The 20,576-nt window shown below is 37.4% G+C and overlaps 1 protein-coding gene across 2 annotated transcripts in view; it reads right to left on the reverse strand.

The window, feature by feature from the left end:
* Positions 1-2,762: 2,762 nt before the first annotated feature.
* Positions 2,763-20,576, reverse strand: part of TCF7 (transcription factor 7) — a 364,588-nt gene continuing 346,774 nt past the window's right edge. Inside the window, exon 12 of one of the 2 annotated variants that reach the window (XM_053717219.1) lies at positions 2,763-6,193. In XM_053717219.1, coding sequence (XP_053573194.1) covers positions 5,878-6,193 — 316 coding nt within the window. In that variant the 3' untranslated portion in view covers positions 2,763-5,877. The remainder of the gene's footprint in view (positions 6,194-20,576) is intronic. The other variant, XM_053717218.1, reaches the window with a different exon arrangement.

A 20,576-nucleotide genomic window follows, 5' to 3' on the forward strand; every position in this document is an offset into this window, starting at 1 on the left:
ACAAAACGTTAACAGCACTCCCACTTCATAAAAACGTTTGCCCACAAACATTCAAAACTCAGTGTCAACCATTTTTTAAATTAGCCCCTTATGCAAGCTTAGTATAATGCCTTTCTATAGCTCTTATGATTACTGCTTACCCTTACCCTCATGGGGATACTGTCAGCCTTTCTGAAATACACAGTCTCTCCAGAAAAAATGACTGAACATACCTCACTGCTATAAAGCATGAAAACATTCCTCACACTGAAGTTTCTTGTACCCCTCAGCCTCTGTGGGAACAGAACTGGATCTTAGTTACAAATGCTAAGATCATCATCCTCCAGGCAGACGTCTTCATCCATCTGCTGCCTGAGAGTAAATAGTACACACCGGTACCATTTAAAACAAAAAACTCTTGCTTGAAGAAATTAAAAACTAATATTGTATCACCTCTTTCACTTTACCCTTCCTAGTACTTAGAGTAGGCAAAGAGAATGACTGGGGGGGTGGAGCTAAGGGAGGAGCTATATAGACAGCTCTGCTGTGGTGCTCTTTGCCACTTCCTGTTAGCAGGAGGATAATATCCCACAAGTAAAGGATGAATCCGTGGACTTGTCGTACCTTATAGAAGAAAAAGAGGTTTTTATAAAAAATATGGCATGAACTTTATTTTTTTAAAAAGAGATTGAAGAGTTTACCGTCCCCTTAAAGCCTTTGGCTGGGGTGTCTTTGCCTCCTCCTGGTTGCCAGGTTCTTATTTCCCAAAAGTAATGAATGCAGCTGTGGACTCTTTCCATTTAAGAAGAAAATCTTTTATACATAGATTCTTTTGCAATACTGTACCCAATTACTAATGACAAAACATCACATGCTAGTTGTTGAATACCAGGGCCAGACTGGCTTGCCGGGATACCGGGAAAATCCAGATGGGACACTTAGCTATTGGCAGAGAGAGCACAGTGAGCAGCTTGGGGACCTACTTGTTGAGCACACAGAGGCTCAAGCTCGTATAGTGAGGTGGCCGCTCAGCTCTATAAGCAGTGCAGGGATAGGGGCAAGTTGGAGGCCATGTGGGCTAGCACCCAGGAGCACGAGCATATGGAGCTCAAGTAGCCTAGTAGCACCGCTGTTAGGGGTTGCATTTGTGTATGGCTCGGCCACTCTATAGAAGTTTCAAGGGCTGGTCTGTTGAATACTATAATTGAAAGCCCTAGAAATTTTGACCAATAAAGAAACAATAATTAGCAAATTAGAAGGGGTCAGGGCTATTCTTGCTATTTTAATTTGACTTTAGGCTTAGTCTGTATAATGAAATTGATTCCTTGAGTAAGATCTTGCATTTGTGTAAACTGCTAAAATGTTGGTGCAATAACTGTTCTAAAAGGGACACGAAGTCCCAAAAAAATATTTCATGATTCAGATAAAGCATGCAAATTTAAACCATTGTCTAATTTAATTCTATTATCAATTTCTCTTCGTTCTTTTGGTATTTTTTGTTAGAAAGTAGGGACATATGCTCAGGAACATGCAAATGTCTGGATCACTATAGGGCAGCGGTTTTGCAAGCATATTATCCATTTGCAAGAACACTAGATCACAGCACTATTTCCTGCTATGTAGTGCTCCGGACACCTACCTAGATATCTCTTCAACAAAGAATATCATTGGAAAAAAGCAAATTTGAGAATAAAATTAAATTGGAATTTTTTTTTTTAATGGTATGCTCTGTCTAAATCACAGAAGAAAACTTTTGGGTTTCATATCCCTTTAAAGGGACAGTAAACACTTTGTAATTACAAAAACATTTCTGTTGTGTTACTGTAAAATAACGTCACCCAAGCCTAAACATTTTTGAACCTTGTTTGCTGCAATTATTTTTCAATAGAAAAACTCCCCCCACCACTTGCCTTGTTTGGAGAAGCTAATCTAGGTTGAGTCTGCAGAAGAGGCTAGTTGTGGTCATAAAGTTTGAAAAAAAGTGCAATTTGTGCAGTTGTTTTCAGCTAAATTCAATTAAGGAAATATTTGTAGAAGGTTAGCCTTGAAATGCCTGCAGTTTGCATTTAATGTTCTGAGAATTGCTTGCAAAATCCACAATTTCCAGAGCTAAATTACATGAAAAGGTGACAACATATTGCAAATTTGTTTTTCTATCCAAAACTTAACATGGGCATCCACATCAAGTGGGGGAGACAGGGTTGGGGGAGACAATTCAATTTCCGTTTTTATCTTTTAATTCCCCTGAATGTAGCTCTTTTAAAGAAGAAGAAGCACAATATTGTGTGAGTTACATAGCATTCTGGAATTTGCAGTTCACTATTTCCCTCTCAATATTGTGCCACTGCATTTCGGAACGCTAATTCCCAGCATGAATTTTAAAGTGGTGGGGAGTGAGCTCACTGGAAGGCAGAAAGTCCACTCTCACCACCTTTATTAACAGCAGCAAAGAATAAGGTATCTCTAAAACGCTATGTGCCATTAACATTTTCTGTCCTCATACTCACATACTGGAATAGTTTGTTAAAAGTTTTGCCAATAGCAAAAATAGAGGAATATTTATTCTGCATATTTTAGTTAATGTACTGTTAGCAGTTTTATGTTTAATATATATAGGTTAATTTAGGTTTGTTCTTTTGCGTTTAATTTTGATTGTTTTCCTTCTTTATAACTGTATAATGCAACAGATCAAATAAATAAAGCACTAAATAAATAAAACTATATTCTCTGTTTTCATTTATAAGTTATGAGTCTGGATAAAGACATTTATTTTATTACAACTCAAGGGGAAAAAAAGTTTATTAAAGTTTAGCATATAGTGATGCCAAAATTTATAGTGACTTGTAAACTAGGACTAGTAGCATTTTGGGATATTTTTCAACCCCCAATATATACATGTGTGAGTGTGTGTATGTGTGTGTGTCTGTTTATTGTCTGGGTACGTTTCACTTTATTGCCCCACCTTGAAAAATTTGCCCATGTAAGTAAAGAATATTAAGCTGTTTAGTGTCGCTTTAAGAAAATATCTCTTTTGTTGATAGATTTTCTTACTTACAATTAAATCTTTACCAACAGGAGCTAAAAATAAAGTGAGCAATTTTATATAAAGAAAACATAGCAAAATTACAATTTATTTCACTCGTTTTAAACAAAACAAATAATAATGTAACCAATACAATTGTTTTACAATGTGATATGTCCACAGGAAAATGTTCTTTGCATTTATAAAGGGAATATGCAAGCTGCAAAATATGTAGCAGAGTAACTACAAGCGAGAATGAGATCTGTTGTAGTGCAATGCAATGTAAACTGCCCCTTTTGTTTGACATAGGAAGGCTAAAAAATAATCTAAAACAAAAACAACCCACCCATTAGAAAATGTTCACTTTAGAAAAAGAAATATAAAAATAATTTGTGTACTAAATTATCTTTTATAACCACCTGACCGCTAAAAATAGAATACTTTAAAATAAGCAGACTATCTCTCTCCAGTTTGTGAATACTATATTATATATAATACACAAGTTAGGGCAGGACTTCACTTGCTTTACATGTACCAGGTTTGTATTACTTATCTATCATGATCAATGGTATGTTAAAATGTTTAAACGTTTTATAAGACATATGATCATTGAACAATATTCTGCTATCAAGTACTTCTCTTGTATAGAGAAGAGGCGTTAAGGTTATAGGTTCCCTGAATATAACAATTTCATGAAGTATGGTCACTGCTCTATACTCTACTGTCTTAGCAATACCTGTGCACTATTAATTTCATTTATTTTATTGTTTTTTTTTTACCTAAAATGGTCATTTATAGGGTATGGTATACCTGCAATTTTAGTGCAACTACAACTAAATGTGCAAGATAATAGTCAGACTAGTGGACCTGTTTAGCTTTAAAGTTGTGGACAGCGTGCTTACTGTTTGCAGCTATCACAAGCCTAAGAAACACAAGATATTAATAGAGTGCTAATGTCAGACAAGCCAGAGTTTATTCAGCACAAAAAGAAACAAATCTTACTTAGCAGTCCTAACAAAAGCAAATCTGAAGTTGTGTGTGTATGTTCCTTTTTCAAAGTTAAAATAAGGTAGCTTTAACCTATGCGATGGTATTGAATTATAGGTAACAGGAAGATATTCAGTAAAAAAAGGGTTGAGTTGTAAAGCAGAGTTACTGTAGCAGCAATACAGTACAACAATAGGGATATGCAAAATGCTGACATTTGTGAAAACAAATGCTGAAAATGGCCACTTCTCTAATAAACAATAATATCTGTTGAATGTTGTCTTGAATTTTTTCGTCAGGGGTGGAACAAGTATTCAGGGCTTTCTAAATGAATCTGAAGAACGGGATATCCTGGTGCAAACATGATATGTTTAAAATTATTAGAGCATTAAATGTTTGCTTAAATTCCCTTTGTAAACTGTAATTAACCCCCCACAAAGGGGTTAAATACTTAGGTAAGATGTCCAGTATGTTGCAACTCCTGAGCAGTACACAGTTTGTGAGCTATCAAAAGTGGCATACAAAGGTAGTTGCCAGTTACAGGCTTGCCCTCAGAAGATGCAATATACTGCATCTCTTTTGCAGGGGGTGTTGAGGGTTATTCAGATACTTAGAAAAGCACACTAATGCAAAAATCATGAATTAAAGCATTTCATTTTAGAATGTCCCTTTAATATATTATGCCAAATGAAATTTGTTTCTATTGAAATATTAAATGTTTATTTCTCAATCCTTTGTATCTACAATATTATTTCTGCCCAACAACCTAGTTTTATGTATATTATAATAACCTTGAAATGGTAAAATGTTTATGGTAGTTTAGGGCTTCCTGCTAGTTCTCTTCCATAGCATCTCCCAGCACAGTTGGTCTCATAAACAGACCCCCAGAGTAACCAAAACAGTTTGATAAACACAGAAATAACATTTATTTATATATATACGCTGCGAAGACAAGGCAAAACGTTCACCACTAAGTAAATATATAATTTATTGAAAACGGAGAGTGCCTTGTCTTTGCAGCGTATATGTGATTGGGTTTAAGTGCACCCCGGAGGTTGAAATTCTTTAAGCGAGTGCTGGATCCACATTGGAAATTATATATAAAAATATATATATATATATATATAAAAATCAATTTAATGGACTTACATTTAAATGATGGCACACAATTTAACTAATTAAAATATATGGTGATACTTAAGTATCAAGAGTTTTGCAGTGATTATAACCCGTGTCTTGTGAGAACGGTTCCACTATAATTTTTAGTTCGGAATACAGTTGGATCTGAACAAAATCAGGTATTAGCCACCTCCAACAGTGTAAAAAGCATGTGCAACATTACCTTTCAGCCACCATTTTATACATTGTCCTGTTAAGTTTCTTTTTTTAACCTTAGTGAAAAGAGAACATAAATATTATAATTCAGAAAAAAAAAGTATAAGAAAAGAGATGTGGCTCATCATTATTTCAATAATAAAAAATAACATCCATTTTATAGTTAATACTCTGAAGACAGTATATTACATTAAAAATGGTCCAGGCGTATCTGAAAATTGTGTTTTCAAGTGCTAAATATAGAAATCCTGCTTAAGCAGGCTCAGGTGCACTATAGAAAGAGAAAAATTGTATTATGAATTACCGCGTGTCAATTCATAGTAAAAATAAGCATATTTCATATGTTTTAACACTGTAGCTACCCATGTCCATTAATTAATCAAAGTTTTCAAGAAGTTCCAAACCAAAGGTGGGCAGCAGTCTCAAGTTGTCTCCATTATTTTGGATTATGGGAGAAAAGAAGTTGGTGTGGTGGTCTGCCTATGGACTAGTTTAAAGCCGTTACAAAAATGTCCAATGCAGCTTTGACAACAGATGACCAGTCTATAATGATGCTACGTGGACCTTAATGTTGGACTGCATCCAGATGTGGACTCTGATGCCTCTGTGGTATGAGATGAAACCACAGCTTTAGATCCTGCGGATACACTGGTGGATTTTACTGTGTTAGAAGTAGGTAGGGAGCAGTTTTGTTCACTTTGTGCAGAATCAGCAGGGCTAATAAGCTTGAATGAAGAATAAGCTGATGGTTGTATACATTGGACTATACTCATTGGAGAAGAAGGTGACTCTAGAGCACTTCCATCGGAAGAAACGGGGCTGCCACATCGTCCTTCTCCGTGTAAGTACCGAATGCACTTCTTTTTCCTCCTAAGAACAGTGAAGAGAGTTATCTGTAAACAAAGGGTGAATTCATCATTCCACAGATATACAGAATACAAAAAAAGACATCTATATAATATATAGTGCATGTTACTGTTTTCAGCATCACTACAGTATTATCAAAACTTTACAAACTGTATTTTAGCTAATCTAAAGCACAGAAATGTACAATTAAAAATGCATGATTCAGATAGAGCGTGTGATTTTTAACAACTTTCCAATTTACTTCTATAATATAATTTGCTTAATGTTCTTGGTATAGATTGTTCAAAAGCATACCTATATAGGTTTAGAAGCAGCAATGGGATCTAACTGGCGATTGGTGGCTGCCGCTTGTCATTGGCTCACCCATTGTGTTCAGCCAGTAATGCATTGCTGCCCAATTCAACAAAATAAAGCACATTTGAAAATGAAAGTAAGGTGGAAAGTTGTTCTAACATTGCATGTGCCTTGAATTAGATAATATTAGATAATATTAGATAATAACATATTTAAATAATAAAGAATGTGTGACAGTTATCTCTCTATGTTGTATTGCTTTCAGAATAGAGTGCAAACTACAGGTCATGTCAGACTAATCCAGGAGGATTTGCATTATGTCCTATGCCAATAAAATGTAATTGTGACATTATAAAGGCACAAAACCAAAAGTAAAATATTACAAAAAAATCACTAGAACAAAAACATGGCATTATTAGCCAACAATATAAAAGTGTCCATCATGTATTAGACATATGATGGTCCTATCATGCTGTATTGGTATATAGGTAATTATTACACTGGTTTTAGTTTAACGTGTACCTCCCTCTCTCTGGTCCACTAATGTCACCACTGGCACTCAAAACAGAAATAAAAAAAGCATAAAAACAGTGCTATGATTTTTTTTTAAATGGCTATTTTGATGAAAATCTGTTTATTTCGCTCTCTGTCTCAGAGAGAAAAGAAGGGAAGAAATGTGTGTCTGGAAAAACCTTCTTATGTTATCTCAGAGTATGAAGAAACTAATGTTTTGGTATTTTGTTTCCTGATCGTCATAATAGCATAGGATTCATCTAGGATTGTTTAGCACCTAAGCAACTTAGATGGTACAGGTCTAGAAAAAAAAAGTGTTTTATAAGTTAAATTACATATTATTTACACACAACTGCAGTTATAAGACTGGTTGTAAAAGCTTCTCTGGGGTCCCTTTGTTCAGAAACAGCAGACTTGCATGTCTTTGTAATTGTTTTTTTGGCAATTAGCAGGCCGCTAACTGCAGCTGCGCACTACACCTTCCTGGCAGTGAAGGGGTTAATCAGCTTGTAAGATTCATTTTTGGGTAGAAATTACCCTCCCACCTCCTGATCCCTACCCCCCAACAGCTTTCTCACCCTCCCACTGCCATATTTGTTATAGGCAGCCAGTGCCAGTAGCAAAGTACTTTTTTTGTTTAGTGTTTATTTTTCTGTAGTGTAGGGCCCCCCTCCAAGAGCAGCTCTTTTCTGCAGACTAGGGTCTCTCCTCCCTAATATAGTTTAATAGTGTAGACCCCATCCCTCCCTCACCCCTTCTCCACTGGGCCGCCCATGCGCCTCCCTCTAACCAGCAACAATGGAGGATAGTTACAGAAAGTGACACAGACAGTGATTCTGAGGTAGATGTAACCAGTAATTATTACTTGTCAGGAGAACTAGATCAGAAGGGGTTTCTACTTCTTGATTTATGTCACCTGAGTTAGAAGACCAATTGGAGCAAATCATGTGATATTCTGAACATCTGTGGATCATCACTGTATCTACAAATCCTTGTTTCTGGTCCAATATATAGCTACCCTGCAGTTTTCCCTTCTCTCCATAAAATATTGGGTATGTGCAAATGACTATGTTAAAAGTATTAAATAGCTACTTAAAAAAAAAATTAAAAAAAAAAAATTGAAAACCATAAGAAAAATAAAGTGAAAATATGCATCAAAGAGCATTATATGTACAGATATATGTTTTGCATGAATAAATGTTAAAGTGCATGTTTATGCATAATTTTTCAACAGGAAGATATTGTTGATTGCCTGATAAGAACAATTCACAGACATTGACACCCCCCCCCCCCACAAGCATAATACAAAAAATACAACAAAAAAGATTCACTTTAGATCATTTAAGAATATTGATTAATTGAAACATATCTTTGAGATTATTGCTGACAAAGGAGGGTCAACTAATTATTGAAGGGACAGTGTACTCTAAAATTGTTTTCACTTTGTTTCCAATGATTTGTTATACCAGCTGCAGCATATAAACTAGTTTCATTGGCTCCTTTAGGTTTATTTGTGTATATGAAATGGTGTTCTTTGAAACCCCCACCCATTAAAATAGGTTCTTGCACAAAATCAGATCTCTTTATTTTATCACTTTCTGTACACTCATGCTTTTTTATATTATCTCTGTCTGTATACCAAAGCTCAATACTTAGTCCTGATATTAAAAACATTGCCAGACCGATGAGAAATTGCCTTTATGGGTTCGCCAGGCTCGCAGTCCATCGATCTGGCGATATATTACAAAAAAGTGGTCTGAACCTTGTTGTGCGATGTGCTTTCAATAGAATATAATGGAGATCGCAACTTCAGCAAAAGTCTGTCCACATCGCCAATTAACTGTGATGTAGGAAGCGGGAGGGGTGTCTTTCACAAAATAGACTGTGCGTTCGCAAAAAAAAAAAAAAAAAACAAATTATGTTAATTGTATTGGGATACATTCACTAGATTTCTCACACCGGAAAATATCGCCACTGAATAGCAGGTGAGACTGGTATGGCTAAAAGGGGATAGCTAAAATGGAGGTCAGTGTTTTAAATATTAGAAACCCACCGCAATGTTTCCCCATTAAAATACAGGTTACTCCCATGGAACTCCCAAGTAAACTCCCACAGAACGTCTTTATATTTGTCATGTCTGCGATCTACTTTGTTAATAAAAAAAACAAAAAACTTCCTTTTAAAACTATAGGAGCTGGGGATGTGTTATATGTAATATATATATATATATATATATATATATATATATATATATATATATACACACACACACATACATCAACAGAACTGGCAGAATTTATGTTTTCTTGGCCATTTTTCAGAGAATATGAATGATAACACACAAACTTTTCTTTCACTCATGGTTAGTGTTTGGCTGAAGCCATTTATTATCATTCAACTGTGTTTACTCTTTTTAAATCATAATGACAACAGAAACTACCCAAATGACCCTAATCTAAAGTTTACATACCCTGGTGATTTTGGCCTGATAACATGCACACAAGTTGACACAAAGGGGTTTGAATGGCTATTAAAGGTAACCATCCTCAGCTGTGATGTTTGCTTGTAATTAGTGTGTGTGTATAAAAGGTCAATGAGTTTCTGGACTCCTGTCAGACCCTTGCATCTTTCATCCAGTGCTGCACTGATGTTTCTGGATTCTGAGTCATGGGGAAAGCAAAAGAATTGTCAAAGGATCTGCAGGAAAAGGTAGTTGAAAGGGATATAAAAAGATATCCAAGGAACTGAGAATGCCAATCAGCAGTGTTCAAACTCTAATCAAGAAGTGGGAAATGAGGGGTTCTGTTGAAACCAAACCACGGCCAGGTAGACCAACTAAAATTTCAGCCACAACTGCCAGGAAAATTGTTCAGGATGCAAAGAAAAACCCACAAATAACTTCAGGTGAAATACAGGTCTCTCTGAAAACGTGATGTGGCTGTTTCAAGATGCACAATAAGGAGGCACTTGAAGAAAGATGGACTGCATGGTCGAGTCGCCAGAAGAAAGCCATTACTACACAAATGCCACAAAGTATCCCACTTACAATACGCCAAACAGCACAGAGACAAGCCTCAAACCTTCTGGCACAAAGTCATTTGGAGTGATGAGACCAAAATTGAGCTTTTTGGCCACAACCATAAACGCTACATTTGGAGAGGAGTCAACAAGGCCTATGATGAAAGGTACACCATTCCTACTGTGAAACACGGGGGTGGATTGCTTATGTTTTGGGGATGTGTGAGCTACAAAGGCGCATGAAATTTGGTCAGAATTGATGGCAAGATGAATGCAGTATGTTATCAAAAAATACTGGAGGATAATTTGCATTCATCAGCCCAGAAGTTGTGCATGGGACGTACTTGGACATTCCAACATGACAAAGATCCTAAACACAAGGCCAAGCCAACCTGTCATTGGCTACAGTAGAATAAAGTAAAGGTTCTGGAGTGGCCATCTCAGTCTCCTGACCTCAATATCATTGAGCCACACTGGGGAGATCTCAAACGTGCAGTTCATGCAAGACAGCCCAAGAATTTACATTAACTGAAGGCTTTTTGCCAGAAAAAATGGGAAGCTTTACCACCTGAGAAGATAAAGAGCCTCATCCACAAAAGACTTCAAGCTGTCATTGTTAAAGGGGGCAATACACAGTATTAAGAACTGGGGTATGTAAACTTTTGATCAGGGTCATTTGGGTAGTATCTGTTGTCATTATGATTTAAAAAGAGTAAACACAGTTAATTGATAATAAATGGCTTCAGCCAAACACTAACCATGAGTGAAAGAAAAGTTTGTGTGTGTATATATAAAACATCCAATCTTTATTTACGATTAAAAGTTCCAAACATGAACATTATTGTTCCGAGGAAAACTTAAAAGAACCAGCATAGACTGTTCCTACAGGTCACTGTAAAGATCCCTATTCAGACGCTTTTCGTGCACGTGCGCACTTGTTCACTGCTCACCTGGGGATCTGTCCAGGCACCTTTTAAGGCTGTTCAATTAATTACTTTCAAATATACATGACCTGATTGGCTACTATCGCTAGACTGATTGCACCTTACGTTAATACAAAATCTCTTAAACATTCAATAGCAAAAACGTTAACTAGTAATCTGATTGATTATACAAATTGTAAACTTTAAGCAAAGATAATCATTTATATTTTACATTATGGTGAATTCCATCATTGTGTAGGGATAGAGATAAACATAATCACTGTTTTTTTTAAAAAACATTCAAGAATGATAACTGGAAATACCGGCGTCAACCTACAATGTAAACCAAGCTTTATAGTTCTTAAAGTACATGATAATAAATGCATACATTAACATAAATATATTTAGTTCCTGCTAATTTAAAAGATGTTAACTTAGATATGTTGCATCTATTCTCATACATACATACATATATACATACACACATACATATACACATACATACACACACATATATACATACATACACACACACACACACACAAATATACATATATACACATACATATATACATACATACATATACATACACACACACACACACACACACAAATATACATATATACACATACATATATACATACATACACACACACACACACACACACACACACAAATATACATATATACACATACATATATACATACATACATATACATACACACACACACACACACACACACATACATACATATTGTAACAGGAAACACTTTTAACCACGGTCTTCTAGGGCACAAATGCAGCACAGGACAATCCACTGTAGTTTAAAAGGCTTTATTTTTCACAGCAATAACAAACAGGCAGTTCATTTTCAAAAGAGGGAAATCCTTCCTCTTCAGCAAAGTTAAGTACTTTTAAATGTGTCCCAGCACTTCACAGCATTCCACAAGTGCTTTGTAAAAATAATGTCCTTTTACAGTTCACAGGAACAAAAGTCTTTTACACAGTGTAACAAACACACACACCAGATTCTGTAGCTGTGTAACTCTCTCCCAAGGCCTAAGTGAGGCTGCTATTTAAACCCTCACAACTTCTAATTAGCCACACCTGTGATTAGCTGCTGGACAGCTTCACAGCTGTCTGGGATAATGGCCCACCCTCTCTCCAATTATCCCAAACCCCAGAACACAGTTTATCAACTGCATAATCAAATACACACTCTTTCTCCCTGGGGTTTTAACTGAAAGGAGAAATAGCATGTACAATGCTTGGTCTTAAATATCTTCCATTTATAACCAGGCCTTGCTTTCTGTTACATATCCTCCCCCCCAGCTCACACCCAGTGGGTTGAGCGACCATGGACATCAATGAATGTACCCGAGACAAACCATCAGCATTGCCCTGCAAAAGACCTGCCCTGTGCTCAACAGTAAAATTGAAGGGTTGCAAGCTAAGAAACCACCTAGTAACCCTTTAATTTGTTTCCTTATTCTGACTCATCCATGTGAGAGGAGCATGATCTGTTATCAATTTAAATTTTCTTCCCAACAGATAGTACCTAAGGGTCTCTAAAGCCCACTTAATGGCAAGGCATTCTTTCTCCACTATAGAATAGTTCTTTTCCTGTGAAATAAGTTTTCTGCTTAGGAAAAGGACAGGATGCTCTTCTCCCTGACACTCCTGCGAGAGAACTGCTCCTAAACCAACATTAGAGGCATCTGTCTGTACAATAAAATCTTTAGCGAAATTGGGGGTTACCAAAACTGGATGGGCACAAAGGGCATCTTTCAAATGCTTAAAAGTTTGTTCTGCTTCTGGGGACCATTTTATCATAATTGGGGCCCTTGCTTTTGTGAGATCTGTCAAGGGTGCCGCAATTGTAGCGAAATTCGGGATAAACCTTCTATAATAACTAGTTATCCCAATAAATGCTCTTACTTGTTTTTTAGTTAGAGGCTGTGGCCAGTTCTGTATGGCCTGTACTTTTGTTGTCTGAGGTTTAACTAATCCTCTACCAATAGTATAACCCAAGTACTTAGCTTCCTGTAAACCAACAGTACATTTTGCAGGATTGGCAGTTAACCCAGCGGACCGTATTGCATCAAGTACTGCTTGAACTTTTGGAAGATGGGATTCCCAATCTGTACTATAAATTATAACATCATCCAAATATGCTGCCGCATAATGAACATGGGGTTTCAGAATTCTATCCATCATCCTCTGGAATGCTGCCGGGGCCCCATGTAAACCAAATGGCAACACCGTATACTGAAATAAGCCCTCTGGGGTTGAAAAAGCTGTCTTTTCCTTTGCTTGACTAGTGAGAGGCACCTGCCAATACCCTTTCGTTAAATCAATTGTAGTGAGATAACGTGCTTTTCCTAGCCTATTAACTCATCTACTCTAGGCATTGGGTAGGTGTCAAATTTGGAGACACAATTAAGCTTACGAAAGTCATTACAGAACCTTAATGAACCATCCGGCTTTGGAACAAGCACGATTGGACTGTTCCACTCACTTTGTGATTCCTCAATTACCCCAAGTTTTAAAAAAATTTCTACCTCCAGTTTAATAGCCTTTCTACGAGCCTCAGGGACCCTATAGGGTTTAAGGCAGACCTTCTTCCCTGGTTCTGTTATTATGTCATGCTTAATAACATTAGTTTTTCCCGGTACCACAGAAAATACCTCTTTGTTTATTCTAATAAAATCCTTGACCTCTCGCTTCTGATGTACAGATAGGGTTTCCGATATATTTACCTCTGGTTCAGTGACAGGGAGTTCTGTAGGTTTTAAGGCAACTAAAACTTCCCTATCTTTCCAAGGTTTTAACAGATTTATATGATATATTTGCTCAGGTTTCCTTCTCCCTGGCTGACTTACTTTGTAATTAACATCACCCACTTTCTCAATTATCTCATATGGGCCCTGCCAAGTAGCCAAGAATTTATTTTCAACTGTAGGGACCAGAACTAACACCCTATCCCTAGGTTGAAACGCCCTGGCTCTAGCATTATGGTTATAGCTGTACTTTTGTGCTTCCTGTGCTTTTCCCATATGTTCCCTTACAATGGCCATGACAGCTTCCATACGATCCTGCATTTGGGAAATATGTTCAATAATACTTCGATAAGGTGTTGTCTCTTGCTCCCAAGTCTCTTTAACTATATCTAGTAATCCCCTGGGATGCCGCCCATATAACAGTTCAAATGGGGAAAAACCTGTAGAAGCCTGGGGAACCTCCCTGATAGAGAACATTAAATAGGGTAACAGAAGGTCCCAATTTCTCCCATCTGTGTCAATTACCTTTCTTAGCATACTTTTGAGAGTTTTGTTAAACCTTTCTGCTAAACCATCAGTCTGAGGGTGATATACTGAGGTCCTTAGTTGTTTTATGCCAAACAACTTACACAATTCTTTTGTAACCCTGGACATAAATGGAGTCCCTTGGTCTGTCAAAATTTCCTTAGGTATCCCGACCCTGCTAAACATTAGCATGAGTTCTTTTGCTATGGACTTTGCAGAGCTGTTACGAAGGGGAACTGCCTCAGGATAGCGTGTAGCATAATCAAGGATTACCAGTATATACGGATGTCCTCTAGCAGATTTAACCAGCGGACCTACCAAGTCCATAGCAATTCTTTCAAAAGGCACATCAATTATAGGCAAGGGCACTAAAGGGTTACGAAAATCTTTAGCAGGAGCTGTAAGTTGACACTTAGGGCATGAAGCACAATAATCCTTGATGGCTACAAATATCCCTGGCCAATAAAACCTTCTAAGAACTCTCTCTTTGGTTTTCTCAACTCCCAAATGCCCCCCTAGAATGTGGTTATGTGCAAGATTTAATACAGTGTTCCTAAAAGTCTGGGGCACCAAAAGTTGTTTAACAATGTCTGTTCCTTTCTTCTCTACATGATATACCAAATCATTAACTGCTTCAAAATAAGGATAGGGTAATACATTTCCTGGCTGTGTCACAACATCATTTATAACCCTGATATTATTTCTTGCCTCTACCAATGTTGGATTCTCCCATTGGGCTTTTTTAAAATTACCAGGGCCACCAACCAGATCTATCAAATCATCAATATTTTCCGAGCTATTACTGACATAATAGAAACTATAATACGCCTACTCCAAAACATGTGACCTGTCTTAGTATACATGATTAGTATTACATAAAATAAACAAAGTAGGCGTATTATAGTTTCTTTTTACCAATTATCTAATATCCAATGAGATTTTAACATGTGCTATTTAAGACTGGGGAGCCACCCTACACCTATGGCTATGATTACGGCAAACGCCGAAACGCGTAAGCCTGTTTAGGTGATATACCTACTCTACCTTACCAGCTTGTTCCTGTACATTAATTTTAATTAATTCCAATAAATATTACGTTTTACTTTACGGACTGTCCGAAATTTCCTGCTTTATTTATATTATCACCAGCTCAGGACTTGTCCGTAGCCTTGCTGCACTGATTACCCTGGCGTTTTCTTAAGTTTATTTCTTGCTGTATCGTGTGGGATTGTGGATGGATATCCCATCCTGTCTCAGAAGCGGTGACACACCATCCCACGCACCCGTATTGGATAACGGTATCCTGACTCGTCATCATTGACGTCACCTCCTTCTTCGTTTTTGCAAACAGAGGATAATCGTGCGGTTTTGTCTAGTGGTGTTGAACCAGTCGATGGTTACGCTGTGGAAGCATTGGAGCGGTCACACATTTGTGGAATAGTGACAGTCTCCCAAGCCGACGGTTCCACATGAAGCAACCGCACTGACCTCGGATAGAGGGGGCCAGCCTGGATTGGTCTTGAAGAGAGGTGAAAAATCAACTTTATCTACTAAATTGAACTGAGTGTTATACAGTTGTACATACCGGGACTGTTGTTATACACGATACCAAGTCTCTTTCTTTGATAACGCCTTTATTGACTCTTGTCAGATTTGAAGATTGACCTACATTGTTTTTAGATAGGTCAGATAGATATGCCCCATTCTCCTCTTTCTATACAATATATACATACACATATATATATATATATATATATATATATATACATACACACATACATACATATATACATACACACACATACATATATACATACACACATATATACATACATACATATATAAATACACACAGGGCCGCCATCAGGGGGTGACTCCTGTCAGGGGCCCAATTGGCCAGGGGGGCCCCATGAGGCAAGAACTAAAAAAAAAAAATGGTTTATTTTTTAACATTTTGGCAGCCAGTGGGTACTACAGTAGAGTGCTAATTGAGTATGGGAAATGTTATTACAGGGAGTAAAGTATTAGCATTTGAGAGGATTTCTGAGTGTGCACTAAACCACTATGCATAGTGTGAGACAGACTTCGCACTTTGTTTGTACAGTGTGTGTCTGAGTCAGACGGCAGATCACTTTCATTTGCAGAGGAGGTAGGACTTACTTAGCAAATGTTTTTTATTTCTTTGTGCAATTTCGGATTGTAACTACAGTGTGGTAGTAGCTGTATGGTGCGGCCAGGGGTCCATAAAAACACATTTTTTTACCAGCAGTGTATTTATGATTATTTGACAATGCTGTAGAAATTATATATTTAAAACCATGCATAAATGTTTCCTCCTCAATACACAAATGGTAGGTGCCCTTTTGGCACATATGCATTTTTTAATTTATTTATATAAATATATTACATTCCAGATTACTGCCCCTTTATGCAAGGACTTTCCAGATGCAAGGAGGCATTTTATCTAAGATTACACCTGTATAAAATGTTATACTCTCAGACTAAGACTGCTCAGTGTTTGAAATGAGACAGGTTAACTTAAAACTGTTCAGTTTACACTACAGCTGACTTAATTTTGAAATGCATACCAACAAGCCTAAATCCTGCATTTAACCAGATCTAATGGTATGAGTACCGCAGCTTATGGTTCCACCAAGACCATATAGCGTACAGCATTTTCAAAATCCATAAGTACAGCTGACAGATGGGAACATTTGTACACTATATTTGAAGTGGTGCTCTTGGTTGGGGAAAAAACAAACAAACATATGTCAACCTTTTAAAAGTACTTTTCTTCATCTAGCCATCTACCCAGATCATTAATGTACAATTTTGAATTCACAGAATTATTTTTGTTTGCACATTTACAAATATGATTCTTTAAAAAGTGGTCTCTTAATTTCTGCATTTTTATCATGCATGTCACACACTGTTGATTTAGGGGATGCAAGGTGCATAAATGTTTCCTCCTGTGAGTGTTTCTGTGGGTGTCTGTGTTTATGTCTTTGTGCTTTGGTTTGTGTCTCTATGAGTGTGTATGCATTTTTTTATGTGAGTCTCTCTGTGAGGGTGGGTGTGTATGTCTTTGTGCATTTTCTGTGGATATCTGTGAGGGTGTGTGCATATGTCTGAGCTTTTTCTATGGGTGTCTCTGTGAGGGTGTGTGTAGGTTTGTCTTTGTGTATTTTATCTGGATGCCTCTGTGAGGGTGGGTGTGTATGTCTGTTTTCTGTGGATGTCTCTGTGAGGGTGTGTGTGTGTATGTATGTCTGTTTTCTGTGGATGTCTCTGTGAGGGTGTGTGTTTTCTGTGGGTGTCTCTGTGAGGGTGTGTGTATGTCTCTGTGTTTTCTGTGGATGTCTCAGTGAGGGTGTGTGTATGTATGTCTTTCTGTGTTTTATGTGGTTGTCTCTCTGTGTGTGTATGTCTTTGTGTGTTTTCTGTGGGTGTCTCTGTGTGTATGTCTTTGCGTGTTTTCTGAGGCTGTCTCTGTCGGTGTTTCCTTGGGTGTATGTGCAAGTTTGAGTTTGTGTGTGTGTGTGTCCATTATCTGTTCCTTTTAAGAACATTTTGACCTTACTACTGATTATTCACATCTTTCTACAGACTTTGAGACTAATGAGACCTTTCCGGAAGTCACCTAATCCACCATTTAACCTTTAAATTATTGTTTAGGTAGTTGATAGCCCTTCCTTTCAGCCACTGCATGCTGTTGTCATCATTTAGTTGGCATCTTCCTTTACAAAAAGATAATCAGAACTCCATATTTTGTTTTCTAAATCTTTTTTTTTTTTTTTTTTTTTTTTACAAAACTATAGTCTACCTCATTACTTGTCAGGTCAATGTAAACAAGTGCTGAGTGTCTGTTTGGGTGTCTGTGTCTGAGTTTGTTTCTTTGCGTGTCTGCTATATGTGAATCCTTATGTGTGAGTGTGTGTGTGTGTGTGTTTCAGTGTATGAGTGTGTCTGTGTGTGTGTTACTACCATTACAACATTTCCAAGTTTAAATAGACACTTAAGAATAAAGTGCATATATGTTTTAGTCACTTGGTCAAAAATTGCACATGTCAAAGGGGGGGCTGATCAATGGTTAAGTCAGGGACCCCAAAATTTCTAGTGGCGGCCCTGCATACACACACACATACATACATATACTGTATATACACACATACATATACACACATACATCCATACATATATATATATACATACACACACACACATACATACATATACACACATACATACATACACATATACACACACACATTCATTATGTTTTTCTAACTTATGACATACCAGCTTTGATGTTTTTCTAACTAGTGAAGTACTGGTTCTTACTTTTGTGCATTTTTTATCTATTGATTTTATGCAGCTTTATATACCAGTATTAACATGCATCATTTATGTTATGGTTTCATTCACAGGTATTTAAATGTCAATTAAATTTGTATTATCTACAGCCTGATGAAACAGCATGATGTTTTGCTAAGAAACGCGTTGCTGTAATGCTTTTAGACAAATAAATGTTTTTTTTATTTATACCTGCTGCACTCCTCTTTTGTACCTTTCTGGTGTCAGCATAGAACCTTATACCCCTATACTGCGTCTCTCACTTTGAGTGTATCACAGTTAGTTGACGTCACATGCCATAGTCGTTAACCCGTGCATTGAGATGGATGAGAGCGGATGGTTATTCCTTTGGCTGCTGGTTCCCTGATATGAGTTTTTTTTATAGGAAACTAAGTCTCCAGCCTGCTCCACAAGCACTACAAGTCGTGCTCCAATACATGAGTGTATACACACACACATACATACATTATATACATATATATATATACACACACACACACATATATATATATATATATATATATATATATACACACACACACATATATATATATATATATATATATATACACACACACACATACACTATATATATATATATATATACACATACACACACACATTTATATATACACACACACATACATACACTATATATATATATATATATATATATATATATATATCAGCCAAGAAAAGATGCACTCACAGGTCTTTCCGAAAACGTTACAAATAAAGTAACTCCGTTTTTGTGAAAGACCTGTGAGTGCATCTTTTCTTGGCTGCTGTATTACTTCAAAGTTGCACCCAGGCGGTTATCCCACTGAGGGCAAGATCTAGTAATTGGAAACATATATATATATATATATATATACACACACACAGTATCTCACAAAAGTGAGTACAACCCTCACATTTTTGTAAATATATTATATCTTTTCATGTGACAATACTAAAGAAATGACACTTTGCTACAATGTAAAGTAGTGAGTGTACAGCCTGTATAACAGTGTAAATTTGCTGTCCCCTCAAAATAACTCAACACACAGCCATTAATGTCTAAATCGTTGGCAACAAAAGTGAGTACACCCCCTAAGTGGAAATGTCCAAAGTGTCAATATTTTGTGTGGCCACCATTATTTTCCAGCACTGCCTTAACCCTCTTGGGCATGGAGTTCACTAGAGCTTCACAGGTTGCCACTGGAGTCCTCTTCCACGCCTCCATGATGACATCACAAAGCTGGTGGATGTTAGAGACTTTGCGCTGCCCCACCTTCCATTTAAGGATGCCCCACAGATGCTGAATAGGGTTTAGGTCTGGAGATATGCTTGGCCAGTCCATCACATTTACCCTCAGCTTCTTTAGCAAGACAGTGGTCGTCTTAGAGGTGTGTTTGGGGTCGTTATCATGTTGGAATACTATCCTGCAGCCCAGTCTCCGAAGGGAGGGGATCATGCTCTGCTTCAGTATGTCACAGTACATGTTGGCATTCATGGTTCCCTCAATGAACTGTAGCTCCCCAGTGCCGGCAGCACTCATGCAGGCCCAGACCATGACACTCCCACCACCATGCTTGACTGTAGGCAGACACACTTGTCTTTGTACTCCTCACCTGGTTGCTGCCACATACGCTTGACACCATCTGAAACAAATAAGTTTATCTTGGTCTCATTGGACCACAGGACATGTTCCAGTAATCCATTTCCTTAGTCTCTATGTCTTCAGCAAACTGTATGCAGGCTTTCTTGTGCATCATCTTTAGAAGAGGCTTCCTTCTGGGACGACAGCCATGCAGACCAATTTGATGCACTGTGCGGCGTATGGTCCGAGCACTGACAGGCTGACACCCCACCCCTTCAACCTCTGCAGCAATGCTGGCAGCACTCATACGTTTATTTCCCAAAGACAACCTCTGGATATGATGCTGAGCACGTGCACTCAGCTTCTTTGGTAGACCATGGCGAGGCCTGTTCTGAG

The sequence above is a fragment of the Bombina bombina genome, chromosome 6, assembly GCF_027579735.1.
Source record: "Bombina bombina isolate aBomBom1 chromosome 6, aBomBom1.pri, whole genome shotgun sequence".
NCBI lineage: Eukaryota > Metazoa > Chordata > Amphibia > Anura > Bombinatoridae > Bombina > Bombina bombina.